The 22702-nt window shown below is 35.3% G+C and overlaps 1 protein-coding gene across 2 annotated transcripts in view; it reads right to left on the bottom strand.

Moving 5' to 3' along the window:
* The window catches only part of LOC142350053 (cationic amino acid transporter 3-like), a 35661-nt gene extending 22703 nt beyond the window's left edge, over positions 1–12958 (bottom strand). For both annotated transcript variants that reach the window (XM_075401968.1, XM_075401967.1), the window contains exons 1-2: positions 12375–12958; positions 1331–1764 (exon numbers count right to left, since the gene is read on the bottom strand). In XM_075401968.1, the coding sequence (XP_075258083.1) occupies positions 1331–1764; positions 12375–12454 (514 nt within the window). In that variant the 5' untranslated portion in view covers positions 12455–12958. The remainder of the gene's footprint in view (positions 1–1330; positions 1765–12374) is intronic.
* Between the last annotated feature and the right edge of the window lie 9744 nt (positions 12959–22702).

Here is a 22702-nt window from a genome sequence, read left to right as displayed (position 1 = left end):
TACTCTGAACTTAATCTGCGCAGACCATTTTTACAGTCTGTGCAAAATCTGCACAGCCGAACTTTACAGACTGCACAGCCAAACTTTAGACTGCAAAGCCGAACTTTACAGACTGCATGTCCGAATTTCAGTCCGTTTTAAAATACCTACGGCTGAGGAGCAGTCCGTTTTTAACTACCTACGGCTGAAGAGCAGTCCATGATCTAGTACCTACGGCTGAGGGGCAGTCCAGGATCTAGTACCTACGGCTGAGGGGCAGTCCAGACGGCTGGACCTTCGGCTGAAGGATGATCCATGGGACCAGACCTTCAGCTGAGGCGTAGTCCAGAGGACCGGACCTTCAACTGAAGTGGAGTCCGATGGATCGAACCTTTAACAGAAGATCATTCCAACCTTAAAAATCTTAATATTGTCGATTTTCGTGCCCTAGAAAGTTTAACAAGATATTGGTCAAGTTTTAACATAAGACAGATTAATGTGCTCTGTGACCTTAGTAAGATTCGTAAGTTTGTTTCTATCGGGATTTCATAGTTTGAGCCTAAAATGTATACAAAATAATTCTCGGAAGTTAGCAGAAACCAAAAAAAAACGGTCTGAAAACATATTTGACTTTTGATAAACAAAGAATGTTTAGCTCGTTTCCACGTCTTCAGCTCATTTGTTGCTCCATGCTACAGAATGTATCATCGCCCTATCCTCTTCGACTGCAAAACAAGGCATTGAAGTTCTAATGTTCTCTTTTCCTTATACTTGAAGAAAGCGCTGAGATGTGCTGACACGTGATGATTCCATATAAGAATTGCGCTGAACATGGAGCCAAAGAATAGGTATAACAAATAACTGGAAAAAACTGATAATTATAAAAGCATTGAGTTGGAAAGTTCTCTATTTGCTCTTTCGAGAACGCAAACATGCAAAAAGGTCAACTCTTCACTGTACAGGCAAGCTAACTCGGCAACTTCCTTATCAATTTTGGGTTCGTTTGGACAACTACTTGGTTGGAACTCATTATTTTTGGCCTAATTTTTGGCTTCATTTTTTTTGATTGAAAACTATTTTTCGGCAAAATTTTGGTAAAACTAAAGTCATATTTGTGTCGAGTTTAAGTCAAGCTGGAAAGTTTAGCGCGAGTTAAAGTCGAAATGTCTATAAAGTCGAGCATAATTCTTTTCATGGATCATTTGCGGCGAACATAGTCTTTTCATGCCACTTTATGATTGAGCACAGGCTTTTCATTAGTCCAGGCCTAGATTAGGAGTTCAGAAGAGAATTGAACTCTCCTCACCAATATCATTCTCGATGTAAAAAATAATTGATGCTGCCAACTCACCCAGACAAACGATTACACATAGGGCAAAAATAATAATAGCTGTGTAGGGATCAAAGTCATTTCTCTGCATAAGTGTGGGCAAAGCATCAACTAGAACATTGTTGGAGATCTCGTCAATGTACCCTAGCAGCCCTCTGACCACAGCCGCAGCCCCGATCACGTGTTCAAGTATCAAATTCCAACCAATCACAAACGCCGCAAACTCTCCAATGGTTAGATACGTGTAGATGTAGGCAGAGCCAGCTTTCGGAATCTGTGAACCGAACTCGGCGTAACACCAGGCTGAGAGTCCAGAAGCAACTCCAGCTAGGAAGAAAGACAAGATGACAGCTGGTCCTGTGATTGCTGCTGCAAGTTCTCCCGTTAAGACGTACATTCCACCACCAACCATGTTTCCGATTCCGATTAGAATTAAATCCAGCGTTGATAGACACCTGAAGCACACTTAACCGCTTTTGCTCATTCTTTACTTCACAAAGCTCCAATTACTTACTTACTAATAATATTGGTTTTGCGGGTTCTGACATCTTTGAAGTGGAATATGGAAAACGATAGTTGATAGCATGATAGATTCAAATTATACCAATTCTAGCGGTGCCCGGGACGAGGTGTCAACGCTAAAAAACGCAAAATTATGTAAGATTGGCGTTGAATACGTTGAATTTATGTAAGATCTACGCCTGAGCGTAGATCTTACATAAATTCAACGCATTCAACGCTAATCTTACATAATTTTACGTTGAATTTTGACGTAAGTTTTACATATTTAGCGTTGAATTTTAGCGTTGATCTTACATAAATTCAACGCATTCAACGCTATTCTTACATAATTTTACGTTGCATTTTGGCGTAGATCTTACAAATTTAGCGTAGATCTTACATATTTAGCTTTGAATTTAGCGTTGATCTTACATAAATTCAACGCATTCAACGCCAATCTTACATAAATTTGCGTTGAATTTTGGCGTAGATTTTACATATTTAGCGTTGAATTTTAGCGTTGATCTTACATAAATTCAACGCATTCAACGCTAATCTTACATAATTTTGCGTTGAATTTTGGCGTAGATCTTACATATTTAGCGTTGAATTTAGCGTTGATCTTACATAAATTCAACGCATTCAACGCTAATCTTACATAATTTTGCGTTGAATTTTGGCGTAGATCTTACAAATTTAGCGTTGAAATTTAGCGTAGATCTTACATATTTAGCGTTGAATTTAGCATTGACCTTACAAAAATTCAACGCATTCAACGCCAATCTTACATAAATTTGCGTTGAATTTTGGCGTAGATTTTACATATTTAGCGTTGAATTTTAGCGTTGATCTTACATAAATTCAACGCATTCAACGCTAATCTTACATAATTTTGCGTTGAATTTTGGCGTAGATCTTACATATTAAGCGTTGAATTTAGCGTTGATCTTACATAAATTCAACGCATTCAACGCTAATCTTACATAATTTTGCGTTGAATTTTGGCGTAGATCTTACATATTTAGCGTTGAATTTAGCGTTGATCTTACATAAATTCAACGCATTCAACGCTAATCTTTCCTTTCCATTTCAGACCACTTTACGATTTCAAAAGTTTTCTAATTTATTTAGAAAGTCAATTTTCTACTGTTTCGACCCCTATACTTCACAGGTGAGAAAAGTGAAGTCAGCAAAAAATCACATTTTTGCTCTTTTATAGTGCAAAATCCATTTCAGACCATTTTACGATTTCAGAACTTTTTCAAGTTTTTTTTTCCAAAAAATTAATATTTTTCACTGTTTCGAACCCTATACTGCAAAGGTGAGAAACATGAGGTCAGAAAAAAATCTTTTTAGTGCTCTTTTATAGTGCAAAATCCATTTCAGACCATTTTACGATTTCAGAACTTTTTCAAGTTTTTTTTTCCAAAAAATCAATATTTTTCACTGTTTCGAACCCTATACTGCAAAGGTGAGAAACATGAGGTCAGAAAAAAATATTTTTTAGTGCTCTTTTATAGTGCAAAATCCAATTCAGACCATGTTACGATTTCAAATTTTTTTCGAAATTTTTTTTTACTGTTTCGACCCCTATACTGCATAAGTGAGAAAAATGAAGTCAGCAAAAAATAACCCTTGAGTGCACTCTTACGGTGCAAAAACCATTTCAGACCATTTTAGAAATTAAAATTTTTTTCAAAACTTTTTAAAAAAATGTAAATTTTTCCCAGTACGCCTCACATTGTAAATGCGTTGAATATGCTAAGTTAAACACTACGCAAAATCAACGCAAAATATGTAAGATCTACGCTAAATTCAACGCAAAATATGTAAGATCTACGCTTTATAAGAATTGCAGCTCTTAAGGAAACCAAGGTACTATGGCACAACGGTAGAAGAGGCGACAAGCAAACAGGAGGTCAGAAGTTCGAGCCCATAGGCAACTTGAGGTTAATAGTTCAAGTGGATGCGTTGAGTTTTTGTAAGATCAACGCTAAATTCAACGCAAAAATAGGTAAGATCTACGCTAAATTCAACGCTAATTATGTAAGATCTACGCTAAATTCAACGCTAAATATATAAGATCTACGCTAAATTCAACGCTAAATATGTAAGATCAGCGGCAACTAGCGTTGACAAGTCGGAAAATAAATCGCAATTTTCTTACATAATTTGGTGTTGAATGCGTTGAATTTTTGTCTTCAAATTCAACGCATTCAACGCAAAATTATGTAGGAAAATTGCGGTGAATTTTCCGACTTGTCAACGCTAGTTGCCGCTGATCTTACATAATTTTGGCCAAATTCCTCGGCCCGGGTGCGGAATCTACTGGCAACAAAACTTTCAAACTATTATTTTGTAATTATTGAACCATTACTTGCTTTTTTTAACAACAATCGCAAATCAGGATTTTTCAAAAAATGGCAAAGTAAACAAGAATAATATTGGTTTCTCCGGACATCCATAACAGTTCGAATTTAGACTAAATTGGTACTTTATCAAAATGGTGATGACAACGCTAGCAGTAATGACCCAGTGATGTGGCTCAGTCTGAACAAAACCGTGGAAGAACATCTGACCATCACTGCTATAATGCTGTGATGCACAAGAGGTACGGCTTTTGCTAAATTGAAATCTACTAGCAAGAGATAGCGAGCGAATGGCTGCGGGCAGTACCCAAGTTCAGGTGCGCGACACTAGACCGCTCTGATCAGATAATTTCCCAGACTTCGCCCTCTTATCAGACTATCGTGCAACCCAAAGCCCTCTAATCAGACGGAAGTGCTACCCAAGAAATGTGCGACCGTAGTGAGACCCAAAAGATCTCTGATCAGACCATCGCGCGACCCAAATCCCTCTGATCAGTCTATCGTGCGATCCAAATAATTCGTGCTACTCTGGTGCGACCCTAAATTTTGTGTGACTTTAGTGTGACCAATGCTCCCTCTGATCACACCATACTCCAAACTTTGTCCTATGATCAGACCATTCTTGAATACATGTTATATTCCGTTGTTTTTTGTTTAAAATATTTAATTCAAACCTATGTACTACTCAACTTAAAACTGAATAATTCAGTATATCTTTCAAACTAATTGAAAAAAAATTTAAAAAAAGTCATTTTGAAGCACCTGCAAATTTTACTTTGAGTCATCAAAAACAGTGATAAAAAACTGCAGTCAAATAAATACGGTCAGTTAAAAATCTGTAGTCAGAATTTGGGGCAACTTATGTCCAGACTATGTTCTGTGATCAGACCGTAGTGAGTTCATTGCACAGACTTTTGTGCGACCTATGATCATACTGTAGTTCGACTTTGCGCTCTATCAGACCGTAGTGGGACTATTTTCCAGACCATTTCCCAGACTTTGCCCTCTGAACAGACCGTAGTGCGACTATTGTCCAGATCATTTCCCAGACTTTGCCCTCTAATCAGACCGTATTGCGACCATTGTCCAGAATCCAGCGTTTCCCAGACCATGTATTTTGGGTTGCACCACGCCACCAGTGTGAGACCAAAATAGTCTGATCAGAGCGGTCTAAAGTCGCGAACCTAAACCTGGGTTATGATGGAAGAAATGAAAAAAAGACGACGCCTGATGTATTTAACCACTCGTGGGAAGATGTAATGATTAGCGCTGCGAATGAACCCTCGACCCAACGGTGACGAAACAAAAATGAAATTTCATGCGAGAAGGCCTGCTTTCATTGAAAACAAAAGCAGAAATCATTTAAATTAAGTCTTCTGAAAAAGAGAAGTTTGTGAATCTTATCGGCCATGGCGAGCGTCCCTCAAGAAGTGATTTACGGTTCCATTGTTTTTTTGTTACATAGGATGAGAATAAAATTATTGAAATATCTGACACCTGGCCACACTCCATAACGTCACATTTCAGTGTAAAAATAATGTCATAGGAAGTTTTTCAATCCTATAGAAGTTCATCGATTAAATTTTATCAACAGCAGGTTGGTTCAACATAGATGTTGAACGAAGTGAACAAATCAAATTTACTTGCATAGAAGGTAGCATTAGATTTTGCTTGCTGTTCTATTCTAACTCCAATGTTCGGTATGGTCATGAAAAACTTTCCAACTGGTAAAGCTCAAACCTCACATTGCCAACCCATTTTGCAACCGCGAAACCACTAATTCCTGTTTGTAGTATAGTTTCGAGCATCACTGCCGGTCTCTTGTAAACTCCGTCGTTCGTTTATACTTTCGCTGTTAATGCACTTGTTCATGATTGATCATAAGGCGTTTTGTATTCCCATAATCAACGTCTTCCGCTGAACATGGCTCCTTACATGTTCAGTGCTTTCATGCAGACTGTTTTTGTGTTCATTTTGCATGATAAAATCAACCGCATGATACTTCCAATGCAGCAATATAATGCTTTGCATCGAATTTCAGTTGACTCATGCGTAATCGGCATTTTGGCTCAAAGAGGCCCTTCTTCAACAAAAAATGGGGAGAACTGTAAAGTTTTGCTGATTTTTGGATGTTCGCATTCAGATACAATAGAATTCATCTCTTCAGCAAATTGTCCTCGCTGTTGTAGCTTGTACATGAATGATTTTGCATTTTTCTCTTTTGGAAGCTGAATACAGGTTTTTGTGGTTTGTGTTCGCTCAAAGCTCACTATACACATTCTACCGTATTCACTAGGCTGTTAAAGATACTGAAACACTCCACTGAATTACAGTTTTTTTCTCTTCGACTTACGTCATGACGACATGTGAGGTCAATTTCTCCTCAACTGACGCAAAAATCTAGGACCACATGCTCTGGTCTTTCATTTTCTAATCGTTTCAACCGGACTGGCCCTGTGAGCCAATGACATCACTTGAGTTGCTTAGTGTTGATTGCTCTCGTGGCATAGTCCGCTGAGTTGTTGATACGCCTCACATTTCCGAATTGTGAAACATCAGTTGTATTCAGTACCTCAGCTAATTGGATGGCCATAAACAATTTTTTTTCATTGGGATTGGTGTAATCACTACAATACAGAAGTTCAGTCTGAACCGAAACTGCAATTGAGTATTTTCAACTCGTATTCCTTCAATATCTGTCATTTCAACCTGACCGCCATCACAGCAGCTTGCAATTCCGAGCAAGTTATTTAAAGTAGTCTCATTTGAGCCACGCTGCCTTTTCAATTATTAAAAGCTAAATTGGATGAGTACTCCTTTGGCTTTGTGTCTTCAGAAAAACTGTAATCGATGCTGGGTTCAAACACTATTGGAAATCTACCTTTCCACTTAAAAATTTCTTCTTACTCGCCAGGCTCCACTACGTTGTCTCTTTGTTGTCCATTGTTAGTCTAGATAGTTTTCAGAAGTTGTTTCTTGTTAACACAAGAAGGAGAAAACGCTGAAGACAAACGATTGAGATAAACGCAAAGATTGAGAAACACGCTGAAGATAATAGTGACAGAAGCGTCCTCTTAGTTATTAGAGTGTCATCTTTATTGCTGGTATCTCCCAACATTTGAAAACTATCATCATTACCAGTCCATTGTTGTCCAAGCACTGAAAGTTTTACTGGTTGGGTTCATTCTGGTTTGCTTTGTGTTGCGTATTAATGTCAGGTTTTCTAGGATTGCTTTGGTATTTTCATCATTGATGCGTGACAATTTTTTCAATTCACATTTTTGTCTTGAGATAAGAGGTGGTAATTGACTGAAGTGCTCAATTTTGTCTGCAAGAATTCTACTGAATTCATAAGATTGTCCATGTACAAATTGTTTTGAAATGGTTTTGCTGCAATTGAATACATTGATCAAAGATTATAACTCTGTCGTTTAGGCTTGTCGTTTAGGCTAACTTCTTTATACTTTGATGCAGACAAAGCAAATGCGTCTGACTTTGCCAATTTTGGTCAGATTTAGCACCGCATGATGGGGCACAGGTTGTTCTTCCCCAGAACTGCGTTTTATTTTGGATTCGTTCAGCATTTTAACGAATCACTTTTTTCTTAACAAATCTGTATCTATTGAATGTTGGCACACAATTTTCCCGGTTTGCCTCCTTTTGGAATCTTTGCTCCATTGAGTAAAGTTGACCCAGTGCTGAGCTCTAGTTGTTTGGTAGATTGGGCTCTGGATTCGTACACGTCATTCTAGCTTCGCCTGTAAACTTAACCGTACTCTCCATGATCTTCTAGCCTGCATTTCCTTCTTTGACTGACTGACAGGGTCAGTTTTGGAGGCTTAGGCTTCTAAATTTTACCATGTTTGGACAATCTTGGCCACCTTCACATTTTCTTTGAAGGCGACTTGACTAACTTGATATTTCTCCTAAAAGTCATGGGTGTACTTACGAGCCATCCAAATTCTGTTAAGACAGCGAAAGATTCCTTTTTTGTAGTCCAATGGGCGTTGGTAGCACATAAGCATATTGATCGAAAATGAGACCAACATCCATCAAGTTGGAGCTCTTGTTTAGAAGAACTTTAAAACAATTGAAGTTTTGCTACAGCTGGATGTAATCGTAGTTTTGTGTTCACCGACAAGGTTGACTGGTGTGCAAACGCCTGGATTAAGTGCGCCCTTTCTGCCTTCAGATCCTCTGTTCAGTGTATGCCAGCTATGTTGAGGGTAGCATCGTTGCCTTGAGTACGTAACTTGTCTTCCACTTTGATGGATGAATGATACGGTTGATCCACTTTTGAAGATAACATACGTGTTCAGCCTGTTACAACCGTTTTGTGTTGAGAGAAGAATGTCTGAAGACAGCTCAAAACACTGTTACTTTTGTTGATTGTTACTACGCTTACGTTGAGTTCGTAATTTCCCTCGTTTATTGGTTTTTCTGAGTGAAACAACGAGTAGTGATTTTTGGAACATCCATTAATACTGCATGCGTTGACTTTAAAATCGTTTTTGCATGTCCTTTGTCAGACATCCGTAACACATACGTTGCTTCCTGTTAGCATTGTAAAGATCTTCAAAACTCTTTTCCCTGAAACGGACAGATTAAACTTTTTTGTGCCTTCAATTAGCTGAGAGTGATTGTTTTTGACTTTTGATTGATTTCTGTCACATTTGAACTCGTACTGAACATCGATTTATCCGAGAACATTTTGTCTCTACTTGAGTCTCAACAGTCTCTTTTTTCGCTCTCCCTTAAATGCTGAAACACCTAACTCCACGAAAGCGAATATAAATAGACATTTTTAGTATCAGATCGGGCCGGTTCTCATCTTTATCATCAATATAGAACCACCACTTCGCTTGAAGAACTTGAGTTTGGTTATCTTCTGGCATATACATTGTCGAGCTTGATAACGGATCACCAATTTGCTGAACACTTTGAGCAAATTCGCAAATTCAGAGACAACCATTTATCAATTGATCAGACCTCATTAGTCAGGAGGTTTCATCTGACTCCCTTTTGAATACCCTCCAGCTGTGTGTCGATGATTACATGAGGTTGGCCAAACTTCTTCTCCAGAATGCTCCAAGAAACACCATAGAAGAGCCCAGACTGGCCCATTTCAAAAACTGCTGACTGTTCTTTGCCTGTCAATAGAGTTTTAAGATGACTCATCTTCTCTGAGTCTGGTATTGGTCGTTTATCCACTTTAGCAATGAACCTTCCGGACCGCTCCGACCATTCAGGGGGTTTTCGGTCGAAGTGATTAAATTTCAATTACAGTATGTTACTGGTTCCTGAATGCTCAATGGTGTTTTCTAAATCAGCACTGGGTAGCATCCCAGTCCTCATCACTGGATGAACGATAGCGTGACTTTGGATATCGTGAGAAAGACTATGCCAGCTCTTTTCAGTAGTTTCTTCGAAGTGAGTTCTTGATCTGTCTGGTGTTAGCAGAATGTCAACTCTACTGGCCTAATCCAAAGTTTCTTTTCCCTATGGTTTCCATTTGAAAGCTGACTTATCTAGTTCACTAGTTGATTTGGAACAAGCTTCAGCTTTCTAAAATGGCGTTTATTTCGTTCTTTTCAATTTGCGCTTCAGCTCACCCAACCGTGATTGTTCAAGTCGCAACTTTGAATTGATTTCGATATTGGACTCTTTCATTCATTCTTCACGCGTTGCGTTGAAGATGTTTCAGAAACACTCTCCGTACCTTGACCGCTCACTTTTGCTCCGCTGTTTTAAGTTTAAGAAACCGAATTGTACGTTGGGTTGTTTTTACTGCCCTTGATTGTTGGTGCCTTACTACAAACTCATTTCTGGCTGCGCGCCTTTTTTTTATGTATGCCAGCCAAGGAATATCAAAAGCTGCTTTGCACTTCTTTGTGTACTTGAGATGCTTTTCAATAAAGTGATCTGGGTAGGTTCAAATTTCTTGCAACACTGAAATTGCTTGCGTATTTCTTCTTCTAGGAAGTAAAAGTCTGTGGGTACAGAACCTCTAGATTTTTGGGTCAATCCGAACCCTCATTTCTTTTACCCATGACCTCTTTTAGTGTTAGGCTCTTTCACGTTCCGATAAGGCGTCATGATAGATTCCGTGTTATAGAATCCCGGAAAGGCTTTTTTTGCTGATCCGACTACCATTCCTTGCAGGTAGCTCATTCTTTCATTTTCAATTTTGATTGATCGCTGGTGAGAACATTCAAGATGACGCAAGGATTTTCAAAGATTCCCAACCGAACGTCTGTCTTAGTATGTCTGGAAGCTGCGCAGAGCGAGAGTTGTTTCGATTGAACGGCTGATGATGAAAGCTGTTGGACAATTGCGTGTGCGTAGCTTGTTGATTAAGATGTTTCTATTGCAAAAAGGTTGTTGATGGGGATAATTTACCTTTTCCGACAAGAATTGTCAAGGTTTTGTACAATTAAAAGTATGAACTTGTTTTTCAATTGTTGTTTGCAATTGCTGATGGAGGCCTGATGAATATAGCATCTGTTGAGTAGCAGAGGCTATGAAAGGTTTTGGGCAGTTAATTTGGTTAATTGAAACGTTTTGTTGATTTTGAACAGCGATATCCGGCAGGTTAGTTACGGCACTATGTGAGTTGAGCAATTCTTTTTTATATGGCTGTACGCAGAAGGGATGTTTTGCGCAACACGATAATGAATTAAAAGACAATTTGCTTGGGGTTACATTATGGGAAAAAACTGGTTGCCGCCGACGCTGCGTTTCTGTTTAGAAAAGCTACACTGTAGGTTCAAGTCAGTTTCAGCTATATATCGATAATGGGATCAAGGTAGATAACTGGGCTGATCTGGTTAGTTAAGGATTTGCATTGGTGTCTGCATGCGATATTGTTAAGATTTGTGTTGATTGGCGGGCATTCATTTAACTTTCTTATTAGATTGCTAAGACTTCTATGGTTCCACTGTTCGTATTCGGCAGGGAATGAGTTTTGATGTATTTTGAGGGAATATCGACTTCTTACACCAATTTCCGTGTTAGTAAGTAGCATTTTCTGCCTACAAGGCCAATAAATCTCCTCGTGGTCTGGTGTGTGGATGCGCTGCACTTCTTTGTTTCTTTTATTATTTGGACCATTGTAAATGGGATTTTCCATTGTGCAGTTATGGACACCAGATCCATCCAGATGATTTACATCGTTGTGATCAGATTCATCTTCCTGTGAGAAGTGTCCTAAAAAACAGATTGTAACGTGTTTGACAAATTCTCTTCAGTCTCTGAAGTCACCTGAGCGTTTATCCTTGGACAGCTGCTGTTTTTAAGATTTCTTTTCGCCATTTTTGATTTTAATTCAGAAAAAAATTAACATACTTTTTCCACAATCTTCCACTTAATGAACCTAATTAAGAACAGAGGCAAATACCGAAGTAAAAAGAATTATCACATTTCGAAATAGCATGAATAATGAGTTTTTAAGTTTTTGGACAGAAAAAATGAAAAAGTCTGGATCTTGTGTTTAACTGTGGGTTAAACGTGAATCAACAGGTAGTCTGTTTATAGTTAGCAAATCAAATTTAAAGGAATTTTTATTGTCATTTTGGTGACCGTAAGCGGACGACCCAGAGATCAACAAAATATGTTTAAGTTACGTTTAAACGATTAAAACAGTTTGGAATCATGTTTAGTAGAAACAGCAAATATTTTTATCTGTTTCTTCAATCATCTGAGCTCTATAATCCGGCTAAATTTTTACCCAGTCTAGAAGACCAAACCAACGCAAACGCGAGTCCTATTTCTATAGAAAACGAGCCTCAGATTGATCTGTTTATTATGTATTTTCCTGTATTTTCCGTTAAAGGTATGCTAAGTTTGGTTACCGAACGTAGGAAAACTTCGGCGTGGGTCTAAAAACACAGAAAATTGATGATATATTTGATTTGAAACGTAGAAAATTGCCAGTTTTTCCGTATTTCAATTTTTTCTGTATAATTTTGTCAGATTTGATAATACTTTTATACTTTGATTAGCATCAGATCGACTCTTAAAAAATTGCAAATTTGTTCAAGGCTTATCGAAACTGTTTTTTTAGCTCTTTGGCAAATGTCGCTGAAAAGGTTTAATGTTATTTCTTTCTTTTAGTTTTAAAAATGTAGTTGACCAAAGTAGGGTTTACACCCTTTCATATACATATATTTCTTTCTGAAATTTGTTTGAAATCTAACCTGTTTAGTTCCGTCTTCATGGCGTCACGTTCTAAGACTCTCCTCCTGGTCAATTTTGACCACAAACCTGACCTGCTCATTTCTGAAGTATATGCTCACTCAACCACCTTCTCTTTCCAAATTTTGAGTTATAATAACAACTCTGGTCATCAAAACGTGAATCAGATGATGGTCATCTGATAGAAATCAATTTTCAAATATTTCATGCGGTAAATTGGTGATTATAATTAAATGCGAACCCCAGTGAAAAAATTAATAGACGATTTATCGAAATTTATAACTTCTTGGTTTCGCAAAAATAATGAATTTAAAATTATCGAATTTTATAAATGGTTATAGCAAATTTTGCCTTATTTTACAAACAGTTTACCAGTTTTTGCATTACGTTATAAATAATTCACAATTTTTGCATCAATTTATAAATGAATGGTTCGGAAATTCGTTTGAAACTATTTTGAAAGTGATACCAAAATTGTACGATCTAGTTTTGAACATTTAAATTACATTAATCTAAATTTCGCTCTCCTGTAGTTTGCCTAAACTGTCATCTGTTATTTTAAAGCCCATTGCCAGTGTCCACTTGGTACTAGCATTGCTTTTTGGAAATTGTTTAACTGAATTGTCAGAAATAAAATTAATCAACATCACGGGCGACTATGTCGTGTTTACCCAAAATGATTCTTTTCTATTTAATTCATACATTGGAATCGTTTGAAGGTTCTTAACCTAAACAAATTCTTATCTATTCGAAATTAGCTCAACAAATGATTGATCTCTGATAAAAACTTGAAAGCAATTGCTCAAAATCAAGATTGTCGTTAAACTCCGTTGCGCTGTTCCTTAAAAAGCGGTTTTCTGATATCATTACGACGCAGAGGTATACCCCAAAATTTCCGCCTTAGTAAAAGTCGCGCAAAAAATAGATACACAAAATGAGCAAAATTAGGAGACAAGCGTAGAAGCTATTTTTCGCAAAAGTGTTTTCCTATAGATTCTACTGTTAGCGCAAATGTGTAGTAGACTAACAGAATGAAGGCTATGAAGTTAAAAAATAGTTATTGCCCGGGTTTACTAACGTTAAAGAATTTTAGTAATGTAATCCTTTAAGTCGAACATGATTCTTTGTAATCATACTAAGCCTTATATAATTCTTTTACTTCGCAAACATACTGCGAGAAGAAACGGATTTTTAGTAAACATTATAAAATCATTGAAATATAGCTGAAATATAAAAATTGTCAAAACAATTTCTTGTGCCTAATTGATCAAAATATGGTTTTTGTTTTTAGTAAGCAAATTTACGTGCATAAAATGTCACTATTGTCTCTATAAAGTAGTTGGTCAGTTCTGAAATTTTTTGTCTCAAAAAATAGACGAATTTTTTTTTGAAAAAAAATTCAAACTGAGAACAATTTATTGTCTTTGTTCTACATTAGATCAATCCCAAGCAAATCAATGCGTCCGCGCAATTCAGTTTATCTACTTTACGGGAAATATAGTAGTGTAACGCCCAAATAGCAAAAAAATATATATTTAAACACAAATTTACATATATTATATCATAACATTTTCGTTTACTCTTGTCCTTGAGGAATATGTCTCTTGAAAACGCTTCCTAGCGCGGTCCGTTGGCTATGGTGACTGGACAATAGATCGAAAAAAAAAATGTTGAGCCAATAGATTGAAAATAAATCTTTTTCACATTGGCTGAAATTAATCGTTTTTGCGAACAGACATAAAATCACCGCATCTAGCCATGCCTCACGAGCCATGGCCGTATTTCAGCTGTCCGTGAGAATTGATTTAAATTTATTACAACCGCTCAAAATATCACGATCGAACATTTTATGCGGTGTACCATAGATTTGTGCTTAAATCTGATTGGTCAGTATGCAATTTGAATAATTTTATTTCCGATCTTTTTCGCTTGCGATCTGTTGTCTTCTGGATCTATAGCCATATCGCCGTATCATTCTCAATCTATAGTTCTATAGGCATGAATTACAGACTTTTGAGACCTGTTTATTCGTTATATCTACAGAAGATGCAAAATTGTTTTGTAATACTCAAATGCTTTAAGACGGATTGAATAAGACGCTATAGTTTATCTGAATGCATAACAAATTGAAAACAAAATCAATTTTTTGAATAGACTGAGCAAATTAATCCTTATGTCCTACTTTAAATCAACCTTTAGTTCCAGTTAATGCCCTACTTTTACGTACAAAAACAAGGATGCTCGTTAATGTGCGTTTGCACATGATGTTCCGACCCGAGCTCATCTACATTTTTCACTTAATTTTCAACAAAATGATGAGATAATTGAAATAGATATTTGAGTTTTAAAAAATCGTTACACAACCGAACTACAATTGAATTACATAATACCACGCCTCATTACAGCGCTCAAAAAATCTGCCATTACAAATAAGACGAGGAAAAAACAAAAAAAACAAAATAAGCAAAAACAAAAAAAGTTAGCGAATGTGCTATAAAAGAGAAGAAACACAAATATTGACAACTCACAAAATTTTGATGAAAACGCATACTGTCCAACCAACAAAACATCAGTAATGACATGATATCAATTGAAAAATAGTTTTTGAACTATATGGAATCGGATGGAACCTCTCAATGATGAGAATAAGTTAAAAGTTGACGAAAAGAACAAAAATTGAAAAGTATAAGAATTCTTTGAAAACGAACAATATCATAAACTGTAATACTCATCGCTATAAACTGACCTCATAGAGTAACATCATTATTTAATTCTCAATTAAAAGCCTATGAGACCAGTCAGCATTTTAGGACTACATGAAGAAAAATGCAAAAACAGCAAACTCAAAAAAAAAATTGAGCGAGAAAAGTGTCGATACCAAAATAAAAAGGAATTCTTGGTAAAAAAAATTCTAACTTCATATAGTTTTTTAACAGCAACGCGGTTTTTAACAGCAACAATGTGACTTCAAAAAATCAGCAAGCAAAAAATATAAAAAATTTTCGAGAAAACCGGTTATATCAACGTCATTACATTCATTAGCTTTCAACGGAAGTCAAAAAATACGCTAATTTATGCCTCAATGAGGAAGCAGGGATATTTTTCAATCTTAAGTCATCAACAGGACAACAAAATAAGTCTTATGATTATAAAAACAACAACGAATGCATGCAAAAACCAAAAATTCAGTAGAAAAGTGCGAGAAGAAAATGTCGAAGCCATTAAAACCACACGCGTTTCTCTGACAACTTTAACTATGATCCCTTGGAAGTCTTCTCTAAGCCAATAGGAACCATTAATATTGGGATAATGCGATAAGAGTTCAAAAGGAACCAAAATAACAAAAAAAAACCCTAAATTTTTTGGAATTATGAAAACTCGTGACATCGAAGTCATAAAAGCAAAAGTAAGGAGATAAAACAATTTAACTGATTTGTTTTGGTTGCACTAAACAGGTGGTGCGTCTTGTGATTACTGAGACTGTCTTACAGTTAAAGAAAACAAGTTTAATAATGGTTAGTATTGAAAAAAATTCAAAACAATTCAAAAACTTTTTAAAAGACTTAACAGCCACTAAATTAGTCAATACATACGCAAAGTTGTGCCTCAATAGGAAATTAAGGGTGTCTTTCATTCCTAAGACATCAATAAGACATCACAATAAGTCTTATGATTATGAAAACAACAACAAAAGCAGTCAAAAACCAGGAAGACAGTTGAAAAGTGCAACAAAGTGTCGAAGCCATGTAAACCATAAACTTTTCTCTGAAATTTTTATCTATTGTCCTTTGAAAGTCCTCTCTAAGCCACTGGCAACTATCAATGTTAGTATAATGTGATAAAATTTCAAAGGGAACCATAATTACAAAAAGATAACCAAAAATAAAAAATGAATTATGAAAACTCGTGGCATTGAAGTCATAAAACAAATAGATAAAAGACAAAACTGCTCAGCAGATTTATTTCAGTTGCAGTAGAAAAGAACGAGCTCCTGTCATTACTGTGAGTGACATACAGTTGATGAAAATAACTTTAAGATTGGTTAGTTTTCAGATTCAAAAAATATTCTAAAAAATTGTTTTTAAAGTGTTAATAGGCATCAAAATTCAGGAGCTTTCAACAAAAGTCAAAAAGTACAGCACGTTATGCCTCAATTGGAAGACAAGGATGTTTGTCATCAATATGTCATCAATAGAGCGTCAAAATAAGTCCTATGATTATGCAAACAACAACAAATACAGGCAAAAACCACAAAAAACAGAAATAAGAGAACAAAGTTTCGAAGCCATTTAAAGCATAATGTTTCCTCTGAAAGTTTTATCTATGATGCATTGGACGCCTTTTTTAAGTCAATGGGAGATATCAGTATTAGGATAATGAAATAAGATTTCAAAAGGAACTAAAATTACAAAAAAGATCTGAATTTTTCTTGAAAATATGAAAACTCGTGCTATCGAAGTCATAAAACCATCAGTTAGTGTACAAAAGCGCTTACCAGATACATTTTGGTTGCAATAAAAATAATTTGGATTTTTCATTGCTGAGACTGACTTACTGTTCATGAAGGGAATAAGTTTAATATCGGTTAATGTTCAAAAAAAACTTTCGAAAAATTATTTTTTAACGTCTTAGCAGCAATTGGATATCCAACGCACTATATAGATACTCAAAGCTCTATATAGGTTTACCTAATGCACATTAGGAAGCCAATTGCACTTTTAGTTAGCGAGTCTATAACATAAGACTCCCAAGATTTTGTAAATCTCAAAAAAGTATATCCAAATTTCATTAAAAACTCAGAGTCGATGACAAAAAAAAATGAGCGGTTCCTTGAAAACAAATATTTTTTTCAGTCGGTATCATTTGACTGTAAATGTGGTTTGTCTTTAAAGGAGCCTCGATTTGAAAAGTGCCTAGGCTCCAAGTGACTAAAAAAACAATATTAAATAATTTTTCTAAAAAAGTTTTCTAAAAAACAGCTCTGAAATTGAATTCGAGTTTTTTTATAGTAATTTTCCTCATGAGACCAGAACCAGCCTTTTTATCGGTCTATTGCTAACACAAAAATGTTTCTTTTTTGTCGCGTGAAATGTAGTTTTAAAATAAAATTTTTATAGAAAAGCCTTAATTTGAACAAATTTACGCTAAAAGTGAACAAAATCAAGCTAAAAGTGAACAATATCACGTGTTCACATAAAATTTTAAACCTCGATAACTCCACAAAAAATACGAAATTCAAAAAAATCTTTTTAGTTCCGAATTCTAAGCTTGACGAGCTTATTAATGATACCACTCACATATCTCTATGATGAATATATCGATCGGCCAAAATTGACTGAACAAAAAAAAAGTCGTTTGAGTATACAGTTCCTCCCCCCACAGGTGGGGTCGGAACAACTATAATTTTAGTTTTTGAGTGCCATTGTTTTATTTCATTCAAATGCAAGCGTTTAACTGCTACTTATAATCATGATAATAAAATGTTTGAATTCTAAAAAATTGTTTGTTTGCAATAGATCACAGACTTGTGCGTCACGAGTCAGTAGACTAATTTACACCTATTAAATCAAAATTGGTATTTCATGCAATAACTGGCATTGTATTTTTAACAATGAGGCTTTTCGTTTACGTTAATAAGTAAACAAGGAAACTCTGCACACCTCATGTTTTATGCAATTCTTCCTAAGGGGCAATAATATTGACCATCAGTGGTTGAGACGCATGTAAAGCTATTGATCCAGTTTGCTTCAAAAGATGCAACGCTACGTATGCCTGCCAGGATCATTTTAGTAATGAAAAACAGCGCTGAATTATAAAGTTTCAAGACTCTAATTTTAGACTGGCCATATTATAATCACGTTCTTTTTTGCGCTGTTTAGACTGGCCATATTTTAATCACGTTCCTTTTTGCGCTGTTTAGACTTAAAATCAGAGCAAAAAATTCGATAACTAGAAATTTTATGATCAGATCAAAAATCAAATTTAGGTTTAATAAGCACAGTCCACTTATAAATTCTGTGAATGCACTGCAAAATTTTAACAGTTGTCCCTGATAATGAGCGGATTCAAATCGTGCAAGAACCTTGCAAGACGACTCAAAGCTTGCAAGATTGTTGCAAGAATGTTGCAAGATATCAATCTAGACGAAAAAATAAATCAGGGTATAAATGTTTTGGAAAACATCTTTGAAGCAAATTGTTGCTTTTTAAACAATTTTCCAAACCAAAAGCAACAAAAAAAAATTGATGTTTTTTGTCTGAGGTAGGGGTATTTATTTGTTTTTTTTTGGCTGGTTGAGGACATTTTTGGGACTGTTTTAAGAACAGAAGCCTCGAACACTAAGAAAAGTAGGCTGAGTTTTGTATCAGTTCTTTTTTAACATCTAGTGTACAGAAGAGTTTTAAAAGCAAATGTAGAAAATTGGTTAGAACATAACATAACGCTACCAGCCTCAAACTATTCGGGTTAAAAATTCTATTGCCTAATCAACCTTTTGGAAACGGTTAACGCTACGTTATGTCCCATTCAGTTTCTTGCAAATAATTTCGAAAACTTTTTATATACCAAAAGAAACCGATAGACAAATTTAGCAGTTTTAAATTTATTTCGGATCTTTTTTAAAAAAACTATGAAAACCTATTATTTTTTTTGAAGCGTACATACGTTAAAGTCTCAGATTTAACTTTCAAATTACGTCAGTAATCTGCGAGGAAAATATCGAAATTTATCTTTGAATATCGCCAAGTATCAAACTTCCAAATTTCATGATTTGTAGATATATGCTGAGCTCACTCAACAATCATTTTATTTAAACGGAACTTACCCACTTTCAGCTGGACTTGGATATAACTTGTAGATTTTACCGGATCATTTTACCATTGAAATAAAGCGCTGAATCATGAATTTTTAAGACTGTTTTTTAGTCTGGCCATATTATACCCATGTCCCTTTTTTCGCTGTTTAGTCTTCAAATGAGAGCAAAAAAATACAACGCTTGAAAATTTTATGATAAGATCAAAAATCAAATGTATGTTTAATAGGTTAAGTCTAATTATATATTCTGTGAATCCACTGAACATTATTTTACCAGTTTTCCCTGTTGATGAGAGACATTATGTCCCATTCACATTCTTGCAAATAATTTTGAAACTTTTTATACACCAAAAGGAACCGACAAACAAATTTAGCAGTTTCAAATTTTTTCTGGATTTTTTTATTATAAACGTCAAAAACTTATTAATTTTTATTCTTGAAGCGTACATACGTTAAAGTTTCGGATTTAGCTTGCAAATTACGTCAATAACTTGCGAGGAAATTATCAGAATTTAACTTTGAATATTGCCAGGTATCAAATTTCTAAATTTCATATTTCTAGTTATATGTTGAGCTCATTCACCAATCCCTTTATTTAAACGGAACTCACCCACTTTCAGCTGGACTTTGATATAGCTTGTAAATTGACACTCAGATTTCTTCAAAAGATGCAACGCTACGTATGCCTACCCGCATCTTTTCACCATTTAAATACAGCGCTGAATCATGAACTTTCAAGACTGAAATTTTAGACTGGCCATATTATAATCATGTCCCTTTTTTACGCTGTTTAGTCATCAAATCAGCGCAAAAAATACAATGTAAAATGTAAAATGTACAAGAACAAAATTTTATTATAAGATCAAAAATCAAATTTAGGTTTAATAGGTTTAGTCTAATTATATATTCTGTGAATCCACTGAACATTTTTTTACCAGTTTTCCCTGTTGATGAGCGGAATTATGTCCCATTCACGTTCTTGCAAATAATTTCGAAACGTTTTATTCACCAAAAGGAACTGATTAACAAATTTAGCAGTTTTAAATTTATTTTGGTTTTTTTTTTAACAAAAAACGTCAAAGACCTAGTATTTTTTATTCTTGAAGGGTACATACGTTAAAGTCTTGAATTCAGCTTTCAAATTACGTCAGTGACTTGCAATGAAGTTATCGTAACTTAACTTCGAATATCGCCAAGTATCAAATTTGGAAAATTTCATTAATTCTTGTAGTCTGCTGAGCTCATTCACCAATCTTTTCTTTTTTCACGGAACTCACTGACTTTCAGCTGGAATTGGACAAAGCTTTTAAATTGTCAAATATGATTATGATTGATGAGCTAAACTTTTTCTTTTGAGTGCCCTCTTATCGGTTAATTTATATGCTTACCTTAAATGCGCACTCAAGTTCTTCCATTTGTTATCAAAAAATATTCAAAAGCACATAAATAATAAAAACTCATTAATCGCCAAAAATCTGCCATGGATTACAATTCGAAACTTAAAAAAACGCAAAGTTAAATATTGGTGAAAGAAAAAATGTCAAATACGTTTTAGCAAATGGTTACTTGCTGTGAAGTTGCTTTCGAAAAAACAAATGTAGTGTTTAGGGTCAAGAACTGCACAACACTGGTGTCGCATATTTTTATTTTACGTTACCAAATTCTTGTTGAAAAATTACAGTCTAACTATGGACAGCAGTGGCTAAAAACATCAATTTTGTCATCCGTATTCCATGGCAGAAAAACCATTGGCTGCAAACTTAGTAATTTAATTCTTCATAATCTTCTCTTGTCAGCCTAATTTTTGGTCAAAATTATTTGATAATTATTAGAGAACCAATTCAGTCTTGACACCTTATTATTTTGTTAGCCGAGTTTTGGGAAATTGTACAAGCACTATTTCTGTTCTAAATCCACAAACTTTAATATAAAGCGTTTTTCTTTTTAAAAAAATCACCAGAAAAAAACCTCTTATTCGTGTTGGTCTGATTGGTAGGATGTCTACTCTCGTTGCAATAAAGTACAGTAAAAGGGGCTACAGTGATGGTCTGAACAACTGTCACTTATAGTTGTCCGGGCCATCTCGAAAAGAGGGAACGCAGACAACCGTGACGGATATAATCAATTTTGTTGTAAATCAGAACCAGTTTTGCTTAATTTCATAGTCGTCACCACACGCTTACAACTTTATTCTCAAACATGGTTTTGGAAAAGAAATTTTAACAAGTAAAACTTGCTTTAAAATGTTTTAACCGAGTTTTTGCTCGATCAACACAAGAAAGTACCCGTTAATAGACAAATAGGGGCCTTCAAATCCTATTCTTACCTATGAAAACGAACTGCCACAATTTGAAGATTATTATATTAATAACGATGCTGATTAATTTATTTAACATTTTAGAGCATGTAGATATCTAACCTTAGGATGATAGTCTGAGTAATTTACATGTTTCAAAAAAAGAGGGATTTACGAGCAAGTTTGTTTTCAGTTCAAGCAAAGTAGTTTCGTACAATTATTAAATTTCCTTCAAAAGGCTTCTAACATCTCTTTTTATCCTCTATCCAGTTATGTAAATTGACCTCTAATGATTAAAAAATATTTTTATAAAGTTTATCCAACCATACTACCTTGAAGGTTTTACTTTACCAGCGTTGTTTACCAACAAACAAATAAATCATATATAGTTTTCTTCTGGCCGTTAGAAGGACCGTGTAATGCACTTAAAAGCAATAAATTTCTTTTGTTCTATATTTTTAATATATAACTGGATCTATTCTGTTTCGGCCCCCCCTCGTTTTTTATGACCCCCCGTTACAAATTCTATGTTGTTATATAACACTTTACCGTGTAAGAAAATAGCACGTGCGTCTGGGGGTCATAAAAAACTTTTGCTCACTAAGCTGGGGGGGGGGGCGAAACAGAATAGATCCATATAATTAATAGGCTGTTTTTGACAACCAGGGTGAAGCTATTTCTTTTCGTAGATTTTGGCGGGAAAACAATTGTCTCTGATTCAATGTCATATTTTTTCAAAATTGATTACATATAAAATAATGTTTGATCGGAACTACCGTTTCTATTCCCCATAAGTCAAGTACGTTCTGTTTCCATTGAAACAATATCTAAGAAAACTTGATAATTGAAAAACAATACCTAAGTTAATTGAAAAACAATACCGAAGAAGATTTCCAAACTTGCCCGGCCTTAGCAGGAACTTATTACGGCTTTAAACGGCGCCGTAAAAAGTTTTGTAAGTTTTCTACCGCACCAAATAAGTCTAAGTATGCTTTCAAAATTTCGTCTAAGGCGGGTAACCTGGTAATAGTCAAAATCAAATTATGAGTACAAATTCTGTCTTTTTCGCACTTAATTTGCTTGGTTTCTGTGCTTATGAGTTTCTACACGTAAATAGGGTCTTTCAAGATGCTTGCAAAGAATTTCAGAACACTAGGGTAACTATTGGTTGTTATTAAGGGTCTTATTCCGCTGATAACAGTGACAATACTGTAGCAACAT

This window comes from Convolutriloba macropyga, chromosome 11 (assembly GCF_964194025.1).
Source record: "Convolutriloba macropyga chromosome 11, txConMacr16.3, whole genome shotgun sequence".
Classification (NCBI taxonomy): domain Eukaryota; kingdom Metazoa; phylum Xenacoelomorpha; order Acoela; family Convolutidae; genus Convolutriloba; species Convolutriloba macropyga.
The sequence above is the reverse complement of the archived record's forward strand: the minus strand, read 5'-3'. Positions and strand labels throughout refer to the sequence as shown.